The sequence below is a fragment of the Ochotona curzoniae genome, unplaced genomic scaffold, assembly GCF_017591425.1.
Source record: "Ochotona curzoniae isolate NIBS_2020 unplaced genomic scaffold, NIBS_Ocur_1.0 contig_883, whole genome shotgun sequence".
NCBI lineage: Eukaryota > Metazoa > Chordata > Mammalia > Lagomorpha > Ochotonidae > Ochotona > Ochotona curzoniae.
Window position 1 is genome coordinate 31,538,091 of NW_024466599.1, and position 20,734 is coordinate 31,558,824.

The window sequence follows — 20,734 nt, forward strand, 5'->3', positions numbered from 1 at the left end:
CTCCGCACCCATGTGGGAAACCTGGAAAAAGTTTCCTGGATCTGGTCTGGCCCAGACCTGGCTGTTGTGGCCATATGGCCAGTAGATAAAGGATACCTCCCTCTCGTTCTCTCTGACATTCTAACTTCCAAACAGATAAACGCATTCTTTTTCTTTTTAAGATTTATTTATTTTTATTGGAAAGTGAGATTAACAGAACGTGAGACAGAAAAGGCCAGCATTGCGCCATAGTAGGCCAAGGTTCTACCTATAGAACTGGCATTCCATATGGGCACTAGTTCTAGTCCTGGCTGCCCCACTTCTGATCCAGTTCCCTGCTGATTGCCTGAGAAAGCAGCAAAAGATGGCTCAAGTCCTTGGGTTCCTGCACCTACGTGGGTGACCTGGAAGAGGCTTCTGGCTCTTGGTTTTGCATTGGCTCAGCTTTGGCCGTGGTCACACAGAGGGTAAACTAGCACATGAAAGATCTCTGCCTGTCCCTTGTCTTTCCTTCTCTGTAACTTCCCTTTTCACATAAGATAAATATTAAAAAAAAAAAGTATATTGCAAGGATGAGTGTCTGGCACAGCAGTTAAGAAAAAGTATGCTGCTATCACAATTTAATGTCCTTTTCAGCTAAACTGAATACATGTTTCGATTCACAGTACTGTCTTTCGAGAATGAAACGTACCTTTAGGGACCGAACAGAATCATCCGCCAGACCAATCACGTTCACATAGAGCAGGTTGCTGTGCTTCAGGAACAGAACACAGTGATCTTTGAACATGTCCAAGTCTACAACTTTGGTATTCCTCTTCATCGTGAAAAACAAATCCCAATTCATGATAGCAGGAGTGTCAGCTGCTGTTCTCATTAGCTGTGTCAAACAAAGAAGAGATTTAGGCAACAAATCACAAAGGCTCCAGCACTGAGATGAAGCCAGTGAAAATGAGACTACACTAATCACCACAACTTTGTCAAGTGCTGAAGAGGTGACACTGCATCAGGGACAAAGCCAAAGCTAAGGGCAGGTAATTCAGGGAACTCAATGCGAGCATCGCCTTGTGATGGGCCTGTGCTAGCCTGCTGGGTGCTGAGCTGGCAGGGCTCAGTTCTTAGCTGAAAGCCAAGGACACGGACACGCCAACCGACTCCGACGACATCAGGAAGCCCAGCTCAGTCAAAACTGACAACTCACCAAAATCATCAGTTTATAAATCTGCTCTTTTAAGCCGCCAGATTTGGATAATGTTATAATGGAATACTTACTTCATTTAAAGTTTAGGAATGATTAAGATATGTAGGGATATTAGCTCTAAGGGAAGGGAAATGGAATTGGTTACACTCAGGAAGGGAGTAGTAATTTCTACACTTTAACAAAAGTGTAAACAACTGACTGAGCAAGAAATGCTGGTGCAAACCTGTTGACACTGAGCAGCCCAAACAGGGACGAGGAGAATCCAGGATTACCTTGAACTCTGTTGGCTCTCCTACATTAGTGAGGATGTATAGTTCATCATCTCTGTGTTCAACATAGTAAAGGACGCCATGAATTCGCTTCTGGATTAGCACTGGTGGGTCCCAAGGGCTCAGGCCATCTATCAACCACACTTCAGAAGTGGTCTTGTTCATAATATTTATGGTGAGGAAACGACTATCTTTTGTAAGATAGAGGAAAACAAAATAGCTGGAGAGGAAGAGATACAAGATCTAGTGAATTTAACAGGCAGGCCAACTTGTTAAAGGCAATTATTTCAGACAGTCCATGTGCATATTAATTTACAATGCAGGTAGAAAATAAAATTTTAAAAATTACTTCACATACACTGATCTCCTGTTTACTGTTTCACTTCCCACATGTCTACAGTAATCAGAGCTGGGCCAAAGATAGGAGCAGGGACTCAATCTGAGACTCCCACGGGAGTGGCAGGGGCCTCACCAGAGGCTTCCCAGGATATATTAGCAGGAAGCTGGATAGAAGCAGGGTACCCAGGACTCAAGCTGGCACTTTGGTATGGAATGTGGGTGTTACAGTGGCAGCTTAACTTGCTGTACAACAGTACCTGCTCCTAATGACTCTTTATAATTGTACTGGTTGCAGATTTTATACTTACATGAGCAGCAAACTTCAATTTCTCATTCTGCAGTATACTTTGGCTATGTTAAGTGATAAGTCTTAAATTACTTGCATGGATTTGGAAGCTGCATAGAGAGGTAGGCCCAAAGGAATGAGACTGATAAATGTATGTTCTTGAAGACATGTAGAAGCAATATATGAATGCCATTATCCAATCTTCAGTTCCTATCTATTTAAATACTTCACGCTTGAACAAGATATGACTTGTCCAAGATCAACCAGTCTATTAAAGAAATAAGACTAGAACCACTTGCCAGAGAATAGAAGGTGTGCAGGCTTTTCTTTACACTAGCATTACAAAGGAATAGCAAAAGGTATACTAGGAGTGCCTATTTTGCTATATAACAGCTGTACAATTCAGGAACATGTTTAACTGTAGGCTTCAACAGATTTCAGAGAAAAGATAAATACATATCTCTAAAGTTCCTCTCGAACTTTCCAAGATGTAAGATGTTTGGTGTAGGTTTCTCTGAGCCTGCCTTAACATAATCCTTAGGGTTTGGATTACTAGAGCCTTCCATTGCCAAGCCATCTCCTGGATTCTTCCAGCTGAGCGTAGCTCCTGGTCCTTGGTGACAGTCCCTAACCGCCAGTGGTGCACTGAGCAGCATTTGTACCAGCACAAAGAGGAGGATGTTGTCGTGTGGGGGGTGTGGTTTGTTCTGCAGCAACTCAAAAATCTCTCTAGATTTTTCTCTTTATAGTCCTGATTATACCGCCCTTAGAATGTATATGTTAAATGCTCTGGAAAATAAGATTTAATGTTCAAAACAGGCACTATATCTGCACAACTCTTGGTAGAACTCGATCAAAACATAAAATTAGCTTTGAATAACCAGCTCTCCTGATGTACTAGAAATATAGCTAAATGATCTGGCTAGGGTGGCACAGCTTCTTCTGCACATTTATAAGCAGTTCAGTTTTCATTTTTTTTAAAGATTTATTTATTTTTATTGGAAAGGTGGATATACAGAGAGGAGGAGAGACAGACAGAAAGATCTTCCGTCCAAAGGTTCACTCCCCAAGTGACTGCAACAGCTGGAGCTGAGCCAATCCGTAGTCAGGAGCCAGGAGCCTCTTCCGGGTCTCCCACATGGGTGCAAGGTCCCAAGACTTTGGGCCATCCTCGACTGCTTTCCCAGGCCACAAGCAGGGAGCTGGATGGAAAGCAGGGCTGCCGGGATTAGAACCGGCACCCATATGGGATCCTGGGGTATTCACAGCAAGGACCTTAATCACTATGCTATCGCGCCGGGCCCTGCAGTTCCATTTTCAAAATGAGTTACCTGAAGCTAGACTACTAGAAGTAGATAATCTAAAATTACAAAATGAGGTTGGCAAAAAAACTTTTCCTGGAGATCAGTTCTATGGACCATAACAACGAAAAAAAAAATGATTTCTGTAGATTTTCTTTCTTTCTTTTTTTTTGTTCTTGAAAATTCCAGAGTACTTGCAACATAACATTACTTTTCGGTATGCTAGTCTCCATTATATCACTCAGCTGTGAGAGTATAGATATATGCTTGGTTACCTATATCTATTTACAGATGTTTCATTCCTTAATATAATCTGGGGATTTTGTCAAATTTTCTTAAAGATCTTTTTCAACCCAGAGAGTTTAAGGAAATGAAGGGCTGGTTTTCTTACTCTGAGTAGTAGGTAAGGGTCACTGATTCAGGACTAAATTTCATTTTTCCCTTGCAAAATTTATTCAGGTATTGTACAACTGATACTGTTTAAACGGTTTATGAGATGACAAGATCTTGGGGAAAAAAGGCAGGCTCATGTTTCCAGGAGAAATGACAGAGCAGAGTAGACTGCACGGGCAGTGAAGGACAGACATGCTGCTGTGGCTGGCCAAGTGGCACGGCCAGCTGCCATCTGGGAGTCACTATCTTCCCAAGGTCGGAAGAAGCTGCACTTCTGGTTATTGGAGCTTTAGTGGAGGAAAAATTCCACAGTTCCCACTGATGTGAACTCCAGCCTGGGGTCTGAGCAACTGCTTGGCTCTGGGAAGGGCAGCCATGCCGCTTCCCTCCCCTCTCTAAGTGGTGGCCACAGTTGTGTGCAGTGACACTGTTCATCTGTTCTGATGCCACCAGAAGCAACCAGAGGCAGTCAGGGCAACCTGTGGGTGGAGAGTGGAACCTCTGCATCCTGCAACTCTGGGACCTTTGGGCGTAAGCTATGGAGTTGAGCTCACTCCAAAGGGATTCCCCTAAACTTCCCAGGGCTAACAGCAGCCCACACAGAATCCAGATTCAACCTACGGAGGTTCTCTCTGCATCTCCTAGCTCACCCATGCTGAGGCATAGGCTCCAGTAACACCTCTGCAGGCCTTGGGAGAGCTTGGGACACTTTCATCCGTGCCTTGCGGAAGCAGGACTATTGATGTTGCTGTTAATAATGTTCGGATGGATTCATCTGTAATCATATGCAGTCTCTGGAGTATTCTACCTGCACTGTTGTGCTCCACAGGTAGCTACCCCTGTGTCTGATACCTGGCTCCTACCCTGGTAGATCTGGGCAGTGACCCCACTGTACCCTGCATCATCACTAATTTCCTCAGATCCACTAGAATCTTCTCATCAAGGGTCCTACATTCCACCTCTCCAGACCCATAGCAGCTAGCACAGGACTGCCTGTATACCTCAGCCACCCTGGAGGGCTGAAGCAGGGTTTTTATATCCCCTAGTCCTGGGACTGCAGATGTTAATATTCTCAACCCACACACCAGTCACAATACTCCAGCAGTAACTGACAAATGGTCCATCGAGAGCCACAACTATTGGTATCATGGCCGCAGCATCACTAAGTTGTGCCAATGCAGCAAGGGGATAGCTTCACTTGTATATTTCATCACCAAGAATAAGGTCCATGCTACCACAATCCCCAGTGTAACTACTCTCTGGGTCCTAAGACATACACCCCGGTAAACCAACACTGACCTTAAAGTTACATTTCTACACATATGAATTGCATCTGACTATACCGGTCATTTAAAACACAGCTGACATTGATTAAGGCAAATCCGTTAGAGGTTATACTTCTGGCCTCACCTGCAACCAAACCCAAAGCAAAACACCAAGTTGTACCCTGCATTCTAACTAAATGTTGAACTCTTTAGTAATAAAACCTACTGCATAAAGAAGGGTCTATTTCATCAGATTCACAGGTATCAATGCAGGGACATGGGAAATATGAAGAAGCATGACATTTCCAAAAGAATGCAATAGTTCTCCAAAATAAAAGGCTGATCCAAAGGAAATTTATGACAGAAAAAGAATTCAAAATCATAATTTTAAGGCAACTCAACACAATGCAAGAGAATACAGACAGCTTAAAGAAATGGGGAAATCCATGAGTGCAAAGCATGAAACATTCACCAAGGAAACAAATAATCAAGAGTGAACCTAACAGAACTTCTGGAGATTAAAACTTGTATCAGTGAAATGAAAAAGTATGACTGATGGTTTCAACAGCATAATAGGCCAAGTGGAGGAAATTTTACAATAAACCATTGGAATAAAAAGAAGGAAGAGGGCCCAGTGTGGTGGCCTAGTGGCTAAAGTCCTTGAAAGTGCTGGGATCGGGCCCGGCGCGGTGGCGCAAGTGGTTAAAGGTCCTCGCCTTGCACGCCTGGGATCCCATATGGGCGCCGGTTCTAATCCCGGCAGCCCCGCTTCCCTTCCAGCTCCCTGCCTGTGGCCTGGGAAGGCAGTCGAGGACGGCCCAAAAGCTTTGGGAACCTGCACCCGCGTGGGAGACCCGGAAGAGGCTCCTGGCTTCGGATCGGCATAGTATCGGCCCGCTGCGCTCACTTGGGGAGTGAATCATCGGACGGAAGATCTTCCTCTCTGTCTCTCCTCTCTGTATATCCGCCTTTCCAATGAAAAAATAATAAAAATAAATCCTAAAAAAAAAAAAAAAAAAGAAAGTGCTGGGATCCCATATGGGCGCCAGTTCTAATCTCGGCAGACCTGCTTCCCATCCAGCTCCCAGCTTGTGGCCTGGGAAAGTAGTTGAGGATGGCCCAAAGCCTTGGGACCCTGCACCCATGTGGGACACCTGGAAGAAGTTCCTGGTTCCTGGCTCTGGATAGGCACAGTGATGTTGCAGTCACTTGGGGAGTGAATCATTGGATGGAAGCTCTTCCTCTCTGTCTCTCCTCCTTTCTGCATATCTGACTTTGTAATAAAAATAAATATTAAAAAAAAAAAAAGAATGAAGAAATGGGCTCAGCGCAGTGGCCTACTGGCTAAGGTCTTTGCATTGCACACGCCAGTATTCCATATGGGTGCTGATTTGTGTCCTGGGTGCTCCACTTCCCATCCAGCCTCCTTCCTGTAGCCTGGGAAAGCAGTCGGGGATGGTCCAAAGCCTTGGGATCCTGCATCCACATGGGAGACCCAGAAGAAGCTCCTGACTCCTGATTGGCACAGCTTCGGCTGTTGTGGCCACTTGGGGATTGAATCAATGGACAGAAGATCTTCCTGTCTCTCCTCCTCTCTGCATATCTGACTTTCCAATAAAATATATAAAAACAACCCCTTCCAAGAGAAATAAAATATTTTCCAGTTAAGCCAAAACTAAGAATTCACCACTACCAGAGCAACAATACAAGAAATACTGAAGAGTCCTAATTACATGTAAATAGCACTGGAGCTGGCAATATGGCATAGTGAGTAAAGCCACTGGCCATAATACAGACACTTGCCTGCTGCTCCACTTCCAATCCAACCCCTTGGGAATAGCTTAGGAAAGGCAGTGGAAGACAGCCCAAGTGTTTAGGCCACTTCCCACCCACGGGGGAGACCTCAAAGAAATTTCCTCGTTTTGAGCTTGATCAGCCCAGGTTGTTATGGCCATCTGAGGAGTGAACCAGCAGATTAAAGATCTATAAGTGTGACTTTCAAACAAATAAGTAAATCTTAAAAAAAAAATTTACTTATGAAAATACCAAATTCACTAATGGAACAGGTACAGTTAGGAACCAATCAACAAAACAACGGGTGTCAGTTCTTATCTATTAATACCAATCTTGAATGAAAATAGAACAAATTCCACACCAAAAAGCTTTAGGTTGGTTGAATGGACAATAAATAAATAAATAAGTGAAAATCAAAATGCCACTACATGGCATTTACAAGACACTTCACAAAACAGATACACACAGATTGAAAATGAATGGTTAGAGAAAGATTTAACCTGGCAAATGGAAACAAAAACCAAGCAGGTATAGATATCCTTGTATCAGGTAAAACAGACTTTAAATCAGAAATTGTCAAAATAGACAAAGAAGCACATTATATTGTGACAAAGGATCGATTCAGCAAGAAGATAGAACAACCAAAAACATACATTCCTAGCACAAGGGTACCAGACATATAAGTCAAATTCTACCAGATCTAATGGGACAGAGCTCAAACACAATAACAGTGTGTTAGGGTGGGGCAACTTTTAACACTCCACCTCATTAGTGGACAGATCTTCCAGTCAGAAAAAGAGATCATCAGAGCTGAAACACAACCGAGCAACTGGGGCTAATGAGCATTTACAAGACATTTCATCCAACAGCTGTATGATAAACATTCTCATTAGCACATGGAGCATTTGCTAGGATTAATCACGTTATCAGGCCACAAATCACATCTCAGTAAATATATCTTCTCTGATCATAAAGGAATAAAACTACAAATCAACACCAAGAAGAACAATAACACTCATAAATACACAGGCATTAAACATCATGCTAACGAGTAACCAATGAATCACTGGTAAAATTAAAAAAAACTTTCCTGAAATAAATAAAAATGAAAACATATCAAAATCTGTGGATACAGAAGCAGTATTAACAGAAAAGTTGATAATACTGAATACCTCCATTAAAAAAAGAGAAATGTCTCAAAAATGAACTAATGATATATCTCGAAAATACAAGACCAAACCACAAATACAAATCAAACCACAAATTAGCAGAAGGCAAGAAATAATAAGGATCAGAGCAGAATAACATTGAAACTAAAAAGCTCTCCCAAATTCTTGCCTTGCAACTGCCAGGCTCCCATATGGAAGCTGGTTTGTGTCCCGGCTACTCCACTTCTCATCCAGCTCTCTTTTTTTGGCCTGGGAAAGCAGCAGAGAATGGCCCAAAGCATTGAGACCCTGTACTGCATGAGAGAGCTGAAGGAAGCTCTTAGCTCCTGGTTTCATATTGGCTCAGCTCCAGCCTATTGAGGCCACTTGGAAAGTGAACTAGTGGACTGAAGATCTTTCTGTCTCTCCTCCTCTCTGTAAATCTGCCTTTCCAATAAAAAAAATAAATCTTTTTTTTTTAAAGATTTATTTTTTTATTATTTTTTCATTGGAAAGGCAGATATACAGAGAGGAGAGACAGAGAGGAAGATCTTCCGTCCGATGATTCACTCCCCAAGTGAGCGCAACGGGCCGATACTATGCCGATCCGAAGCCAGGAGCCTCTTCCGGGTCTCCCACGCGGGTGCAGGGTCCCAAAGCTTTGGGCCGTCCTCTGCTGCTTTCCCAGGCCACAGGCAGGGAGCTGGAAGGGAAGCGGGGCTGCCGGGATTAGAACCGGCGCCCATATGGGATCCCGGGCGGCAAGGTGAGGACCTTTAACCACTTGCGCCACCGCGCCGGGCCCAAAAAAAATAAATCTTAAAAAAAAGAAAGAAAAATGGAGACATTACAGTCAACATCATCAAAATACAAGACTGTAAGGATACCATGGGGGTCAGAGTTGTGGTGCAGTGGGTTAAGCAGCTGCCCTGACGCAGCATCCTGTGAAAGCAGCAGAAGATAGTCCAAGTGCTTGGGTTCTTGCACCCATGTGGGAGACCCAGAAAAACTCCAGGCTCTTTGCTTCTGCTTGGTAGAGCTCTGGCAACTGCAGCTATTTGGGGATTTAACCAGCAGATGCAAGATTTCTAACTTGGCTTTTCAAATAAATAAAAATAAATCTGTAAAAAAAAAAAGCAAAGGAAAAACCATGAAAAACTTTGTGTTAGCAAAGTGGAAATCGTATGAGTAAAATCCGGGATAATAACCTGCTAAGATTAAGCCAAGAAGATGCAGAAATCTAAACAGATCCCTAAGAAGCAGAGATTAAAGCAGTAATTAAGTCATCAAAGACATCTCTAGTACATGACTGCTTTCCTGTTGAGTTTGACATTAGAAAAATTATAAAGATGAACTAACTCCCTACTTATTCAAACTGTTCCAAAATGCTCCACAGGATGGGCAGTGTCACTTGAATAACAAACCGAAGGCAGCATAAAAAGAAAACTGTAGACCTACACTGCTGATGTGCAGATGCAAAGGCTCAACAAAATATTAACAAAATGAATCCAAAACGACATTTAAAAGATCATACATCAAGTGGGATTTCAGATTCAAGAATGGTTCGATACCTGCAGATCAACAAATATCAATTACAGCAACAGAATGAAGAACCAAAACTATACAGTAACCTCAACAGATAGGGAAAACATTTAGTAAAAGTCTGTATCCATTTATGATTGGAAAAAAAGACCCCTCCACAATTATGTACAGAAGAGATGTGACTCAAAATAAATAAATAAATAAATAAATAAATAAATGAAAATCAAAACGCCACTATATGGCATTTACAAGACTTCACAAAAAAGATACACATAGATTGAAAATGAATGGTTAGAGAAAAATTTAACCTGGCAAACGGAAACAAAAACCAAGCAGGTATAGATATACTGACAAAGCAACAGCCATTCTCACACTGAACATAGAAATTTCACTCAGATGTGGAGTAGGACAAGTATGTTCCCTTTTAAAAAAATACATTTATTATTTTTTTATTAGAAAGTCAGATTTACAGGGAGGAGAGACAGAGAGAAAGATCTTCCATTGGTTGTTCACCCCCCAAGTAGCTGCAACAACCAGAGTTGAGCCAATTCTCAAGCCAGGAGCCAGGGGTTTCTTCTGGGTCTTTCACGTGGGTGCAGGGTCCCAAGGCTTTCCCAAAAGCCACAAGCAGGGGAAGGCAAGTGAAGTCAGGATACGAACTAGCACTCATATGGGATCCTGGTGTGTACAAGGCAAGGATTTAGCCATTAGGTTACCACACTAGGCCTTCACTTTTTTTTTTTTTTTCACTTGAAAGAATGAGACAGAGAGAAAGACACAGAGACAGGTATCTTCCACTTGTTGGTTCATTCCCCAAATGGCCGCAATGACCAGAGCTGTGCTGAATCGAAAGGGGGAGCCAGAAGCTTCTTCCAGGTTTTCCATATGGGTGCACAGGGCCTTGGACCATCCTCCACTGCTTTCTCAGACGTTAGCAGGGAGCTGGATTGAAAGTAGAGATGCCTGGAGTAGAAGCAGCACCCAAGTAGGACGCCAGCACCGCAAGCAGAGGACTAGATTAGCCTGCTATGTCACTGTACCAAGCCCAGAGATGTTAACTTTCACCACTCTTACTCAATGTATTACTGAAAGGATTAGCAAGAATAATTAGGAGTAGTAAAGAAATAAGTGGCATCAAAACCAAAAGGCTTAGAGGTAAAAAAATGTTTGCAGATGACATGATGTTGTACTTGGAAAAACTTAAAAACACTGTACCAGCAAACTGTTAGAACTGGTTAATCAATTCTGTTAAGCTACAGGTACAAAACAAAAGCACAAACCTCACTTTAGAAAATATGCTAATGACGAATTCACCAAACAATTAGGAACGACATTCCATTCACGATAGCCACACACACACACAAAATGAAATATTTAGGAATAAATTTAACCAAAAAAGTTAAAGATCTCCTTGAAGAAATTCTAAAATATTGATAAAGGAAATCATCAAGGTCACAGACAAAAAAAAAAAGGAAAAATCTTTCTTGCTCATGGAATGGAAGGCCAACATGAAAATGTCTAAAGCAATTTACAGACTCAATGCAACTTGTGTCTAAGGCAAAATTTATTTTTCCATAAAGCATTTCAAAAAGTGTATCTGGGCAAGAGTCAAGATGTGATCCAGATAAAAAAAATTTACCATTACTTCTTCCTACACCTGGTTATGTAGTAAAGTATAAGTCCTGGAAATCAGAGCAAATGTCAGCATTTAAGGAAGAACCACCAAAGAATTAGATTATTTAAAGTAAATTTTAAGATTAATATTGCTTAAGGCAAAACAATTTAGAAGTCAGAAAATCTACATAAAATGAGTAGTTAAATCTGGTAACTGACAAAAGGTGTGTTAGTTACGAATCACAGCAGACCTATAATTACTACATATGGCAAACCCACTAAATAATTAACAACCCCTCTGCATTTTTTAGAGGCCCGACAGATAAATATGTACAACTTGGCATTACAATCCAGTATGTGTTAACATTAACTTTGGACTTGGATTCTAAACAGGCTTCAACTTGAACAAATACAAAAAGAATGATCACCCTTAGCATTATTATACCTTATTACAATCAAAATCAATGTTTTTAAATCAATGAAGAACAACACTTCAAAAAAACTGGAGAACAAGTTTCAGTTGCATTGTTCTATTACCTTGGGTCTTTTTCTGTGTAAAAACGCTCATTACGCTTGTTATCACCGAAAGTGGCCCGATAAACATCCTGACAGCGAAGATTCCTCTGGAAAGTGTAGAATAGAACATCTTCATCTTCTTCATCCTTGACCCATTCTGAAAGAAAATTAAACAGACGAGTACGTACAGATGAAAAGAAAAAACACAGTATATGCTGATTTTGAGTGCTCAAGAGAAGAAATGTGTGCAACAGTTTATCACGGAATACCCAAACCAAGTATCACAGACATTTGATTTAGATGTGAACGAATGGGCTTCATACTATGTTTGTGTTCCAGAAAATAAAATACTAATGCCCCAGTTTGCAAGCAGTTATCAGTCTCAGGGTACTCAGTTTTCTAACCAAGAGTGAGATGCTCAGAATTTAGGAAAGATGTTGGTAAAGTCCCATGTGCTTTCAGATGAACTTTTTTTATATCTGCAAATTGTGACTGAGGAACTACTGGGTGACTTTGTTTCATTCTGGTATCTTTTCTGGGTGTGCTTCAATGCCACATGATGGTATCTCAAACAACTAAATATATTCGAATTATTTATTATTTTGAGAGACACAGGGAGACAGAAGTGAAAGCTCCCATACACAGCCTCACTGCCTGTGGTGGTCAGGGCTGGTGTAGGGCAAACAAAGAAGCCAGAAACTTGATTCAGGTCTCCCTTGCAGGTGGCAGAGATCAGCTTCTTGAGCTGCTGTCTCCCATGGTTTGCACTGGAGGCAAGCTATAATCAGGAGTAGAGCGAGACTCAAACTAGGTACTCTGGTATGGCATGTAAGCCTTCCAATCAGTGGCTAAACTACTACATGAAACCTCTGCCCCTACCAAACACTTTCTAATGCTGGTTCTTGATTTCATGAAAAACACCAATGGAAGTTTTCCCACTGTTGCAGCATGACTGCCACCTGGCTGACAGTGACTGTAAGTCATCACTGTGGAGTACAACACGCATCCTGATTTCATAGGCTCGAGTGTACAAAACGCAGGCGCTAGGACCCATGCAATAAGGTGCAACCTGAATTCATCCCCAGAACACTTCAACAATGGGGGAACAATGGCACAAAACAGAAAAGGGGGAATAATGGATGTGGGTACATCACTCAATTACAAATGCTGTTAAAGCTTGTTTTACTCTTTAAAATGTTCTGGCTTCTACTGATGAGTTACTTTAGTATGTTCCAAGTGCCTTGATTTGGGGCATTTTCCAGTGTTAATACTATAAGACAACAAGGAATTTAAATATATATATATATTCAATTCTAAAGTTGCATAAATATTAAGATATAGATCATGTGAAAAATCTCTTCTAAATAAAAATGACTATTATCTCAAAATACAACATATAACTGGGCTCTGACTGCAACTCTTCTAAAAACATGTATATTATTTGAAAATCACTCATTTAGGTGTGTAATTAAAGCAGAGATCTTCTGAATAAGAGGCAGACAGAAAAATAAGGAGTTCATTTGTATAAATAAACCAGGTACTCATTATCTCCTACCTCATTCATTCATTCACATGAGCAAAAAAAGGTTCAGAAGTTTGGGCAGTTCTCCTAGTGCTATCTTGCAAACATACACACTATTTTTGTTGGTGGCTTACCAAAGCTGGACACATTTGGGAAAGAAGCTTCCATTACAGGCTGATCAGTGAGCTTCACAACTACACAGGTAGATGCTTCAGAACCCTCAGTTCTTATCTTGGCAGCCACATATTTCTCATCTGGAGTAACCCTGATACAATCAATGAAGGGCTGGTCTAGTTTAAGTTCCTCCAAATTGAATAAAACTTCGTAATTCTCATTGTCTGCTGTATAAAGAAAAGAACCAAAAAAATAACTTCATAAGTTAACAACAGCTTTAAAAGTTCTAAGAACAGCATTTTTAAAAAAAGATTTATTTTTATTGGAAAGTCAGATTCACAGAGAGGAGAGACAGAAAGATTCTCCATCTGCTGGTTCACTCCCCAAATGGAGCTAAGCCAATCTGAAGCCAGGAGCTTTTTCTGGGTCTCCCAAATGGGTGCAGGGACCCAATGCCTTGGGCCATCCTTGACAGCTTTCCCAGGCCACAAGCAGGGAGCTAGAAGGGAAGTGGAGCAGCTGGGATACAAACCAGCACCCATATGAGATTCCAGAGCATGCAAGGCTAGAACTTTAGCTAGTGGGGCCACTGCATCGAGCCCAACCACAATGTTTTAAATGAACAGTTCTCCTGTGTATGCCATTTTCTGGTTTCCTTCAACACCAGTGGCAACTTGCACATGAAACTGAATTGATTATTTAATATTACCCTATGTTATTCATTATTCTATGCACTAACATACGAGCTATTATTCGTTATTGTTAGTCTAGTATTTATAGATCTTATGCAACCTAGAGAGTATAAACATCAGATGATGTGTATAAAGTACCTGAGACATAGCAGATGGTCATCAAATGCCCAGTCCTATTTACATTTTTCCTCCCAAAGCTTATAATTATAGTTGTTGTTGTTAAATCTATCTTAGCAGACTCAGATGTTAAAGTGATTTAAGCAAAAGATAGTTGAGAAACCACTTACAGAACCTTAATTATACCAGAGGAATGTGAAACTTCCTGGTAAAAAATGTGAAACCTGAAAAATTAGAACATGCTTTCAGTAACAATGTGTTGTACCTTCTTCATCTTTGGAACGGACCAAGCAGCAGCCTTCTTGATAATATACAAAACCGCCATGTTTAATCTGAAAATGAGAAGAAAAGGTATATTTGGCATTTTAGCCTTTGAGTGGGATCATTTATAACAGGTAGATTTGTTGATGTCTATGAACATGAATGCAACATAAAATAGATCTCCTTTTACAACATCACTGCTAAATCATTCCCATATGCTCGCAATCCTTGCCTCTCCCAGATGCAAGAGGCGGTAAAGTGTTACGAAGCATGTCAGTTCTCATGTCTTCAGACACAGGTTTGGAATTCCTGGTATCTCTATAGCAGGAATCAACTGCCAGAGACCAACTGGCATCCTTAAGAAAATCCCAAATGAGGCAGATGAGAAAACTGTGGCTTTCACATCCTGAAAACTTTTCTTTCAAAATCTCTTGTCGCCATCACATGTGCATAGTCTAGATTTGATGTTACACCCAAGCTCTTATTCTTGGGGATAACAAATACAGTAGTTTGAAATGGAGAGAATGAATTACCAACAAGTACTACTCTTATCCAACACCTTCATATTAACTGAATTATTAATTTAGGTGGCTTAAGACACACTACTTACTATTTAGTGGCATTGATTTGAATCTAGAATTCCTGATTTTTAACCCACTACTATTTCCATTCTGGTATATCTACTGTTTTCGTTTATAATCTATGGTTCTATTTTTCAATCTTACTGAAAAATTTGATGTGTACTTAATCTAGGATAACCACTAAGTGCAGTTTTCATGTTATTACTCCAAAATACACTTCCTTTTACTAAAAAAAAAGTAGATGAGCACTTTTAAAAATTAAATGTAAGTTTCATTTAAACTTCTTTTTGGAATAAACTGTACAGTTTTTAATCAGAAATAACTGATGTTTTGAAAGTTTGAAATTTAACAGTGCTTGGAAGTTCACCTTAGTTTTTTACCATTAAATTTGAGTATCACACTATGCTTATTAAGTTTTGTAGCATACCCAAAAGGTCAAAAGAGGTATTGTTTTGCAGGCGGGCTTATGTCTACGAATCACAAGACACCTGATTTGCCTCTTGACTGATAATGTGAAATTAAAAAAAAAAAAAAAAAAGGCATGGTATATCCTACCTCTGGATTGACAATCTCGTATTCTTCCTGGGGCTGTGTTTCTAATTTGGTTCTCACTTTCTCAAATGCATCCATGTTTTCTGACAGGGATTTTTTGTTTTCTTCTTTAACAGGCAGATGATCCTAGAAAAAGTTTTACTGGTATGATTACAATATTTCAAACTGGGACAAGGGAGTCCTTTGCTTTTAAAAATTAATTTACTTTTCTTTCATGCAAAGATTACAATGTTAGGCCTATACCTGTATATTAACATGCACTTTGCAGGTCTTAAATAATCTTTCCTATCAGTAAAATGACTTTTTTTCAATAAAAAAAAAACAATAACTTTAGATTTGACAACTTTAGATATTATTCTCTTATATTTTATATTAATCCATTTATATTAAAATTTTTAAAATGCATAAGCATTAAGAATGTTCAGAAGAAAGACTGTGAGAAAGATTTATATTCACTTATAAAGAAAAGGAAAGCCCATGCACTTTCAAATATTTAATAGAAATAAAAGGTAGGGGAAAAATCCACTTGGTTTTATAAATAATGGATTACCTCAAGAGAATTACCAAAGGGACAAGAAAACATAATCTTTACTAACAACTGTAAAGTTATTCAGTCAGAATACAGGTAATTAGTATGTGTTAATCATAATTTCTCTTTCAATGGCAATAACTCCTCAAACAGAAGTGATAAACACATGAATTTCACCTTGAGCGAAAATTCACTTTATGAAAATAGGGGAAAATAATGAACAGTGAACATGGACAGAGATACAGAGTGTGAAATAAGCACTAATTGTGCCTTATTTGGAGTATCTAAAAGTTGAGTGCTGTCGTTGGTCTATAATAAGCAAATATCCTGTGAATGATTAAATTTAGAAAAGCCAAATCCTCAACCGTCAAATAGAAAAAGATGTTCAATAATTCACATTGTAAGCAAACAAATTCCGGCCAGGATTTTTTTAAACTTCAGCTCTCTACCAAAGATGACAACTGCACAGTGATCTGTGCCAGAAGGGGAACCAAGTCTTTGGTGAGAACCTCCAACAGCTGCTAAATATGTACTACACAAGGACACGCACAATACTTTATTCGTGCTGTTGGGAATGAAAGCTACAAGTACAGTTTATATTACAAAGAGTTTATGATCTAAAATCAAATGCAAGATAAACAAAATCACAACAAACAAGATGGAAAATCATTTTCATGAGTGTTTCCTTTTTTTGATTATATGATTTGTGTTAGGTTCATATCAGTAATAATGGTCCACCATAATATTCTCAATGATTCAACCACTACTTATAATATGCATAGGTACTTCAAAAAGTTCATGGAAAAGTGATATTAGAAGGTAAATTGATCTTGGTATTAACAGCTCCGAAACTGGAGGCTTAAAAGTTTACTTTTTAAAAAAATTTATTATTATTATTTTTAGTATTTCTACAAAATCTATCATTGATATTTAGGGTAGTAAATTAAAATATCTGTCTCAATATTCCAAAAATTTCCTATCCCCAAAATCACCTAAAACAAACAGTGCATTTTAAATAAGGTAACTAGAAATCAATCCTGCAATTATCAATTATCATCTAGTAATAGGAGATGTATTTTATTTCTGGCTAAGTGCCTTACAATCGCCACTAAATCTTTGAGGGAGAGCCAGGGAGCCAAGAAAAGTACCTCACTCTATTCCCCACAGCTTCTAAGACATTTGGCTAGATAATGAAACAGGGGTCTGTCCCCTTTTAATGCCCATTCTTATTGGGAACTATGACCAACAAAAAACTAAAAGCAACAGATTTGGGACTTGGGCTTCTCTTAATCTGTCTTATTAACTTCTCTGTGTAACATATCCTGGTCAACTGAATTTCTGTGAACCAAAATAATGCATAAACCAGCAGAATTTTGAGTGTCTCAGTAAAATAATAGTAGTAATTTACACATTTATAAATAATTCCTGGAAAGGAATTAATCCCGTAGACACTGAGATTTTATAGTATCCATTAAGCTGTTCCAAGTTGGTTTTTTATTTTGTTCTATTCCAACACTTTATTTATTTATTTATTTATTTAATAATACAGTTCCATAGGCTCTGGGATTTCTCTCTCTCGCTAAGTTCCTCCCCCACTGTCCCAACATCTTGTGACACTTAATGTTTTTTCACTTTCAGCTAGCATCATCATGAAGGTGCACATCTAAAGATAGCTATTTCGGCCATGAATCTTAATACTTAAGTGGTTGAGTTGTTTTAAGGGCACTTCTGTGGGGCCAGTGCTGTGGCACAATAGGGTCAGCCTCCCCTCATAGTGCTGGCATCCCATATGGACATATGTTTTGAGTCCTGGCTGCTCCACTTAAAGTTAGCTCTTAACTAATGTACCTGGTAAAGTAGCAGAACATGGCCTTAGTTCTTGGTTCCCTGTACCCATGTGGGAGACCTGAAGCCGCTCCCTGCTCCTAGTTTAGGACTGATTCAACTCTGGCCATTGTGGCCAACTGGGGAGCCAACAAGATTTCTATGTCTTTCTTCTTTCCTCAAACCTGTCTTTGAGATGAAATTACTTTTGTTAAAGCAAAAATATATTTTTAAAAAGGGTACATATATACCAAGTGGAGATGGAATTAAGAAAGGCTTCAGCTTTAAATATTAAGACTACATGTGCTATCACTCCATAAGTAAGAAAAGGAGCAAGTCTTCTCACCTTCCAATTGGTTCATTACAAAGCTATTCTAACAAAAATAGTTGTTATAAAATAGGATAATGGAATGTGTAACTTTATTATGATAAAAGTGCTGAAATTTGCAGACAGAAAACAAAAGTAAATTAGATCTTGGAGCCTTAAAATAATTGTATCATTGCTAATTCTGTGGTAGAGCAGGGAGAGGATAATTTTGTGCCAGAAAGTAAAGATGTTCTCAAAGACTAAGCAGATGTGATAAAATGATACAAAGCTAAATCTGGGATAATCTGAGAATTATACAGAACAATGACTAACTAGTTATATGAGAGAGAAAATTCACAAGTAGAAAAACTAAACAACTGAAGGGGAGGCACCCCTTCCAAACTCTATGAAGCAAACATCACCTTAATACCAAAGCCAGAAATACAACAGAGTAAGAAAACTATAGACCAATATCAATGATGAACTTTGACGTTAAAATCCTCAACAAAATACCAGCCAACAGAATACAAAAGTACATCAGACAGAACACTGGACCAGGTGGGGTTTATTTCTAACATGCAGGGATGGTTAAACATATGCAAATTTATAAATGTGATATACCACATCAAATAACTGAAGAACAAAAATTATATGATAGTCTCAATCAATGCAGAGAAAGCATGTGCTAAAGTCCAACATGCCTTCCTGCCAAAAACTCTAAGCAAGGTAGGCACAGAAGGAACACACCATGACACAACAAAGGAACTTATAAAAAATCCAATGTCAGCATCATACTGAACGAGGAAAGACTGAAAACATTTCAACTAAGATTTGGAATTAGACAGGGATGCCCACTATCACCACTGTTATTTAACATAGAACTGGAAATACTTGCAACTGCTTAGGCAAGAAAAAGAAATCAAGGGAATTTACATTGGAAAAGAGGAAGTCAAGCTATTTGTTTGCAGATATATGATCTTCTATAAGGAAAACCAACAAAACTCAATAAAAAAAACTGCTAGGACTTAAAATAGAGTTTGGTAAAGTGGCAGGGTACAAAATAAATGAAAAAATCAACGGCCCTAGTGTATGCAAACAACTCCAAGGCTGGAAAAGAACTAGTTAGTATGGTACTCTTCAAACTAACAGAGAAGATACTGAAATAGTAGGACTAAACCTAAGACATGAAAGATCTCTATGAGGAAAATTACAAAATGATTACAAAAAATTACAAAATTTTACAAAAAAAAATGATAAAATAGAAGACCTCAAGAAGTGGAGAAATATACTCATGTTCCTGGATGGGTAGAGTCAATATCATCAAAATGGCCATATTACTGAAAGCAATATACAAATTCAATGCGATTCCAACCAAAATACCTAGATCATTCTTCACAGAGCTGGAAAAAATGATACAAAAGTTCATTTGGAAACACAAAACTATCCTGAAGAATAAGAACTTAGCTGGAGGGATCACAATTCCAGACTTTAGGACATACTATAGGGTGGTGGAAATCAAGACAACCTTGTACTGGTACAGAAATAGAGAAGACGACCAATGGGGAGTAGAAACATCTTAAGGGAGCCCATGCATGTATAGCCATCTAATCTTTGACAAAAGAACAGAAAACCACCCAGGGAAGATAGAAGGTCTCTTCAATAAATGCTGTCGGGACCAATGGATAGCAACCTGCAGAACTAAGAAGCAAAATCTCCACCTCTCACCATACACAAACATAAATCTAAATGAATAAAGGATCTAAACCTACGAACAAAAACCATCAAACTTTTAGAAGAAAATACTCTACAAGATATAGGCACAGGCAAAGACTTCTTAGCAAAATCATCAAAAGCAAAGGAAGTCAAGACCAAAACAATGGGACTACATGAAACTAAGCTTCTACACAGCAATGGAAATAATCAAAATAAAAAGCAACCAAGTGGGAGAAAATCTTTGCACATTACATAGCAAACAAGGGACTAATATCTAGAATATAGAGAACTCCAGCATAGCCACAACAATTAAAAAAAAAAGTTAAGAAATGGGCAATGGAAATCAGCAGACACTTTTCAAAGAAACAAATCCAAATGGCTAACAGACATATGAAAAATAAAACTCTCTAGCAACAAGGAGAAATTCAAATAAAAACACTGAGGTTTCACCTAACTCCAGTAAGGATGGCCCACATAGAGAAAACTACAAACAATATCTGCTGGCGAGGATGTGGAAGAAAAGGAATCCTATTCCACTGCTGATGGGAACGTAGGCTGGCACAGCCACTGTGGAACTCAGTATGGAGAATACTCAGGCAACTGAAAGTTTACCTACCATATGACCCAGCAATTGCACTTCTGGAATATATTCAAAGGAACTGATAAATGAGAAAATAACATGCACCCCTGTATTCATTGCAAAAACTTGGAAACAACCTAGATGCCCATTAACAGAGGACTGAATAAAGAAACTGTGGTCCATCTATTTTTTTTTTAAAGACTTATTTATTTTTATTGGAAAGGCAGATATACAGAGAGGAGGAGAGACAAAGAGGAAGATCTTCTGTCCGATGATTCACTCCCCAGGCAGCCGCAAT

General features: G+C 39.2%; 1 protein-coding gene across 2 annotated transcripts in view; it reads right to left on the reverse strand.

Moving 5' to 3' along the window:
• The window catches only part of PREPL (prolyl endopeptidase like), a 52,075-nt gene that overhangs the window by 17,024 nt on the left and 14,317 nt on the right, over nt 1–20,734 (reverse strand). For both annotated transcript variants that reach the window (XM_040993170.1, XM_040993169.1), the window contains 6 exons: nt 15,487–15,609; nt 14,355–14,421; nt 13,301–13,507; nt 11,666–11,801; nt 1,450–1,666; nt 671–856 (listed from right to left, as the gene is read on the reverse strand). In XM_040993170.1, the coding sequence (XP_040849104.1) occupies nt 671–856; nt 1,450–1,666; nt 11,666–11,801; nt 13,301–13,507; nt 14,355–14,421; nt 15,487–15,561 (888 nt within the window). In that variant the 5' untranslated portion in view covers nt 15,562–15,609. The remainder of the gene's footprint in view (nt 1–670; nt 857–1,449; nt 1,667–11,665; nt 11,802–13,300; nt 13,508–14,354; nt 14,422–15,486; nt 15,610–20,734) is intronic.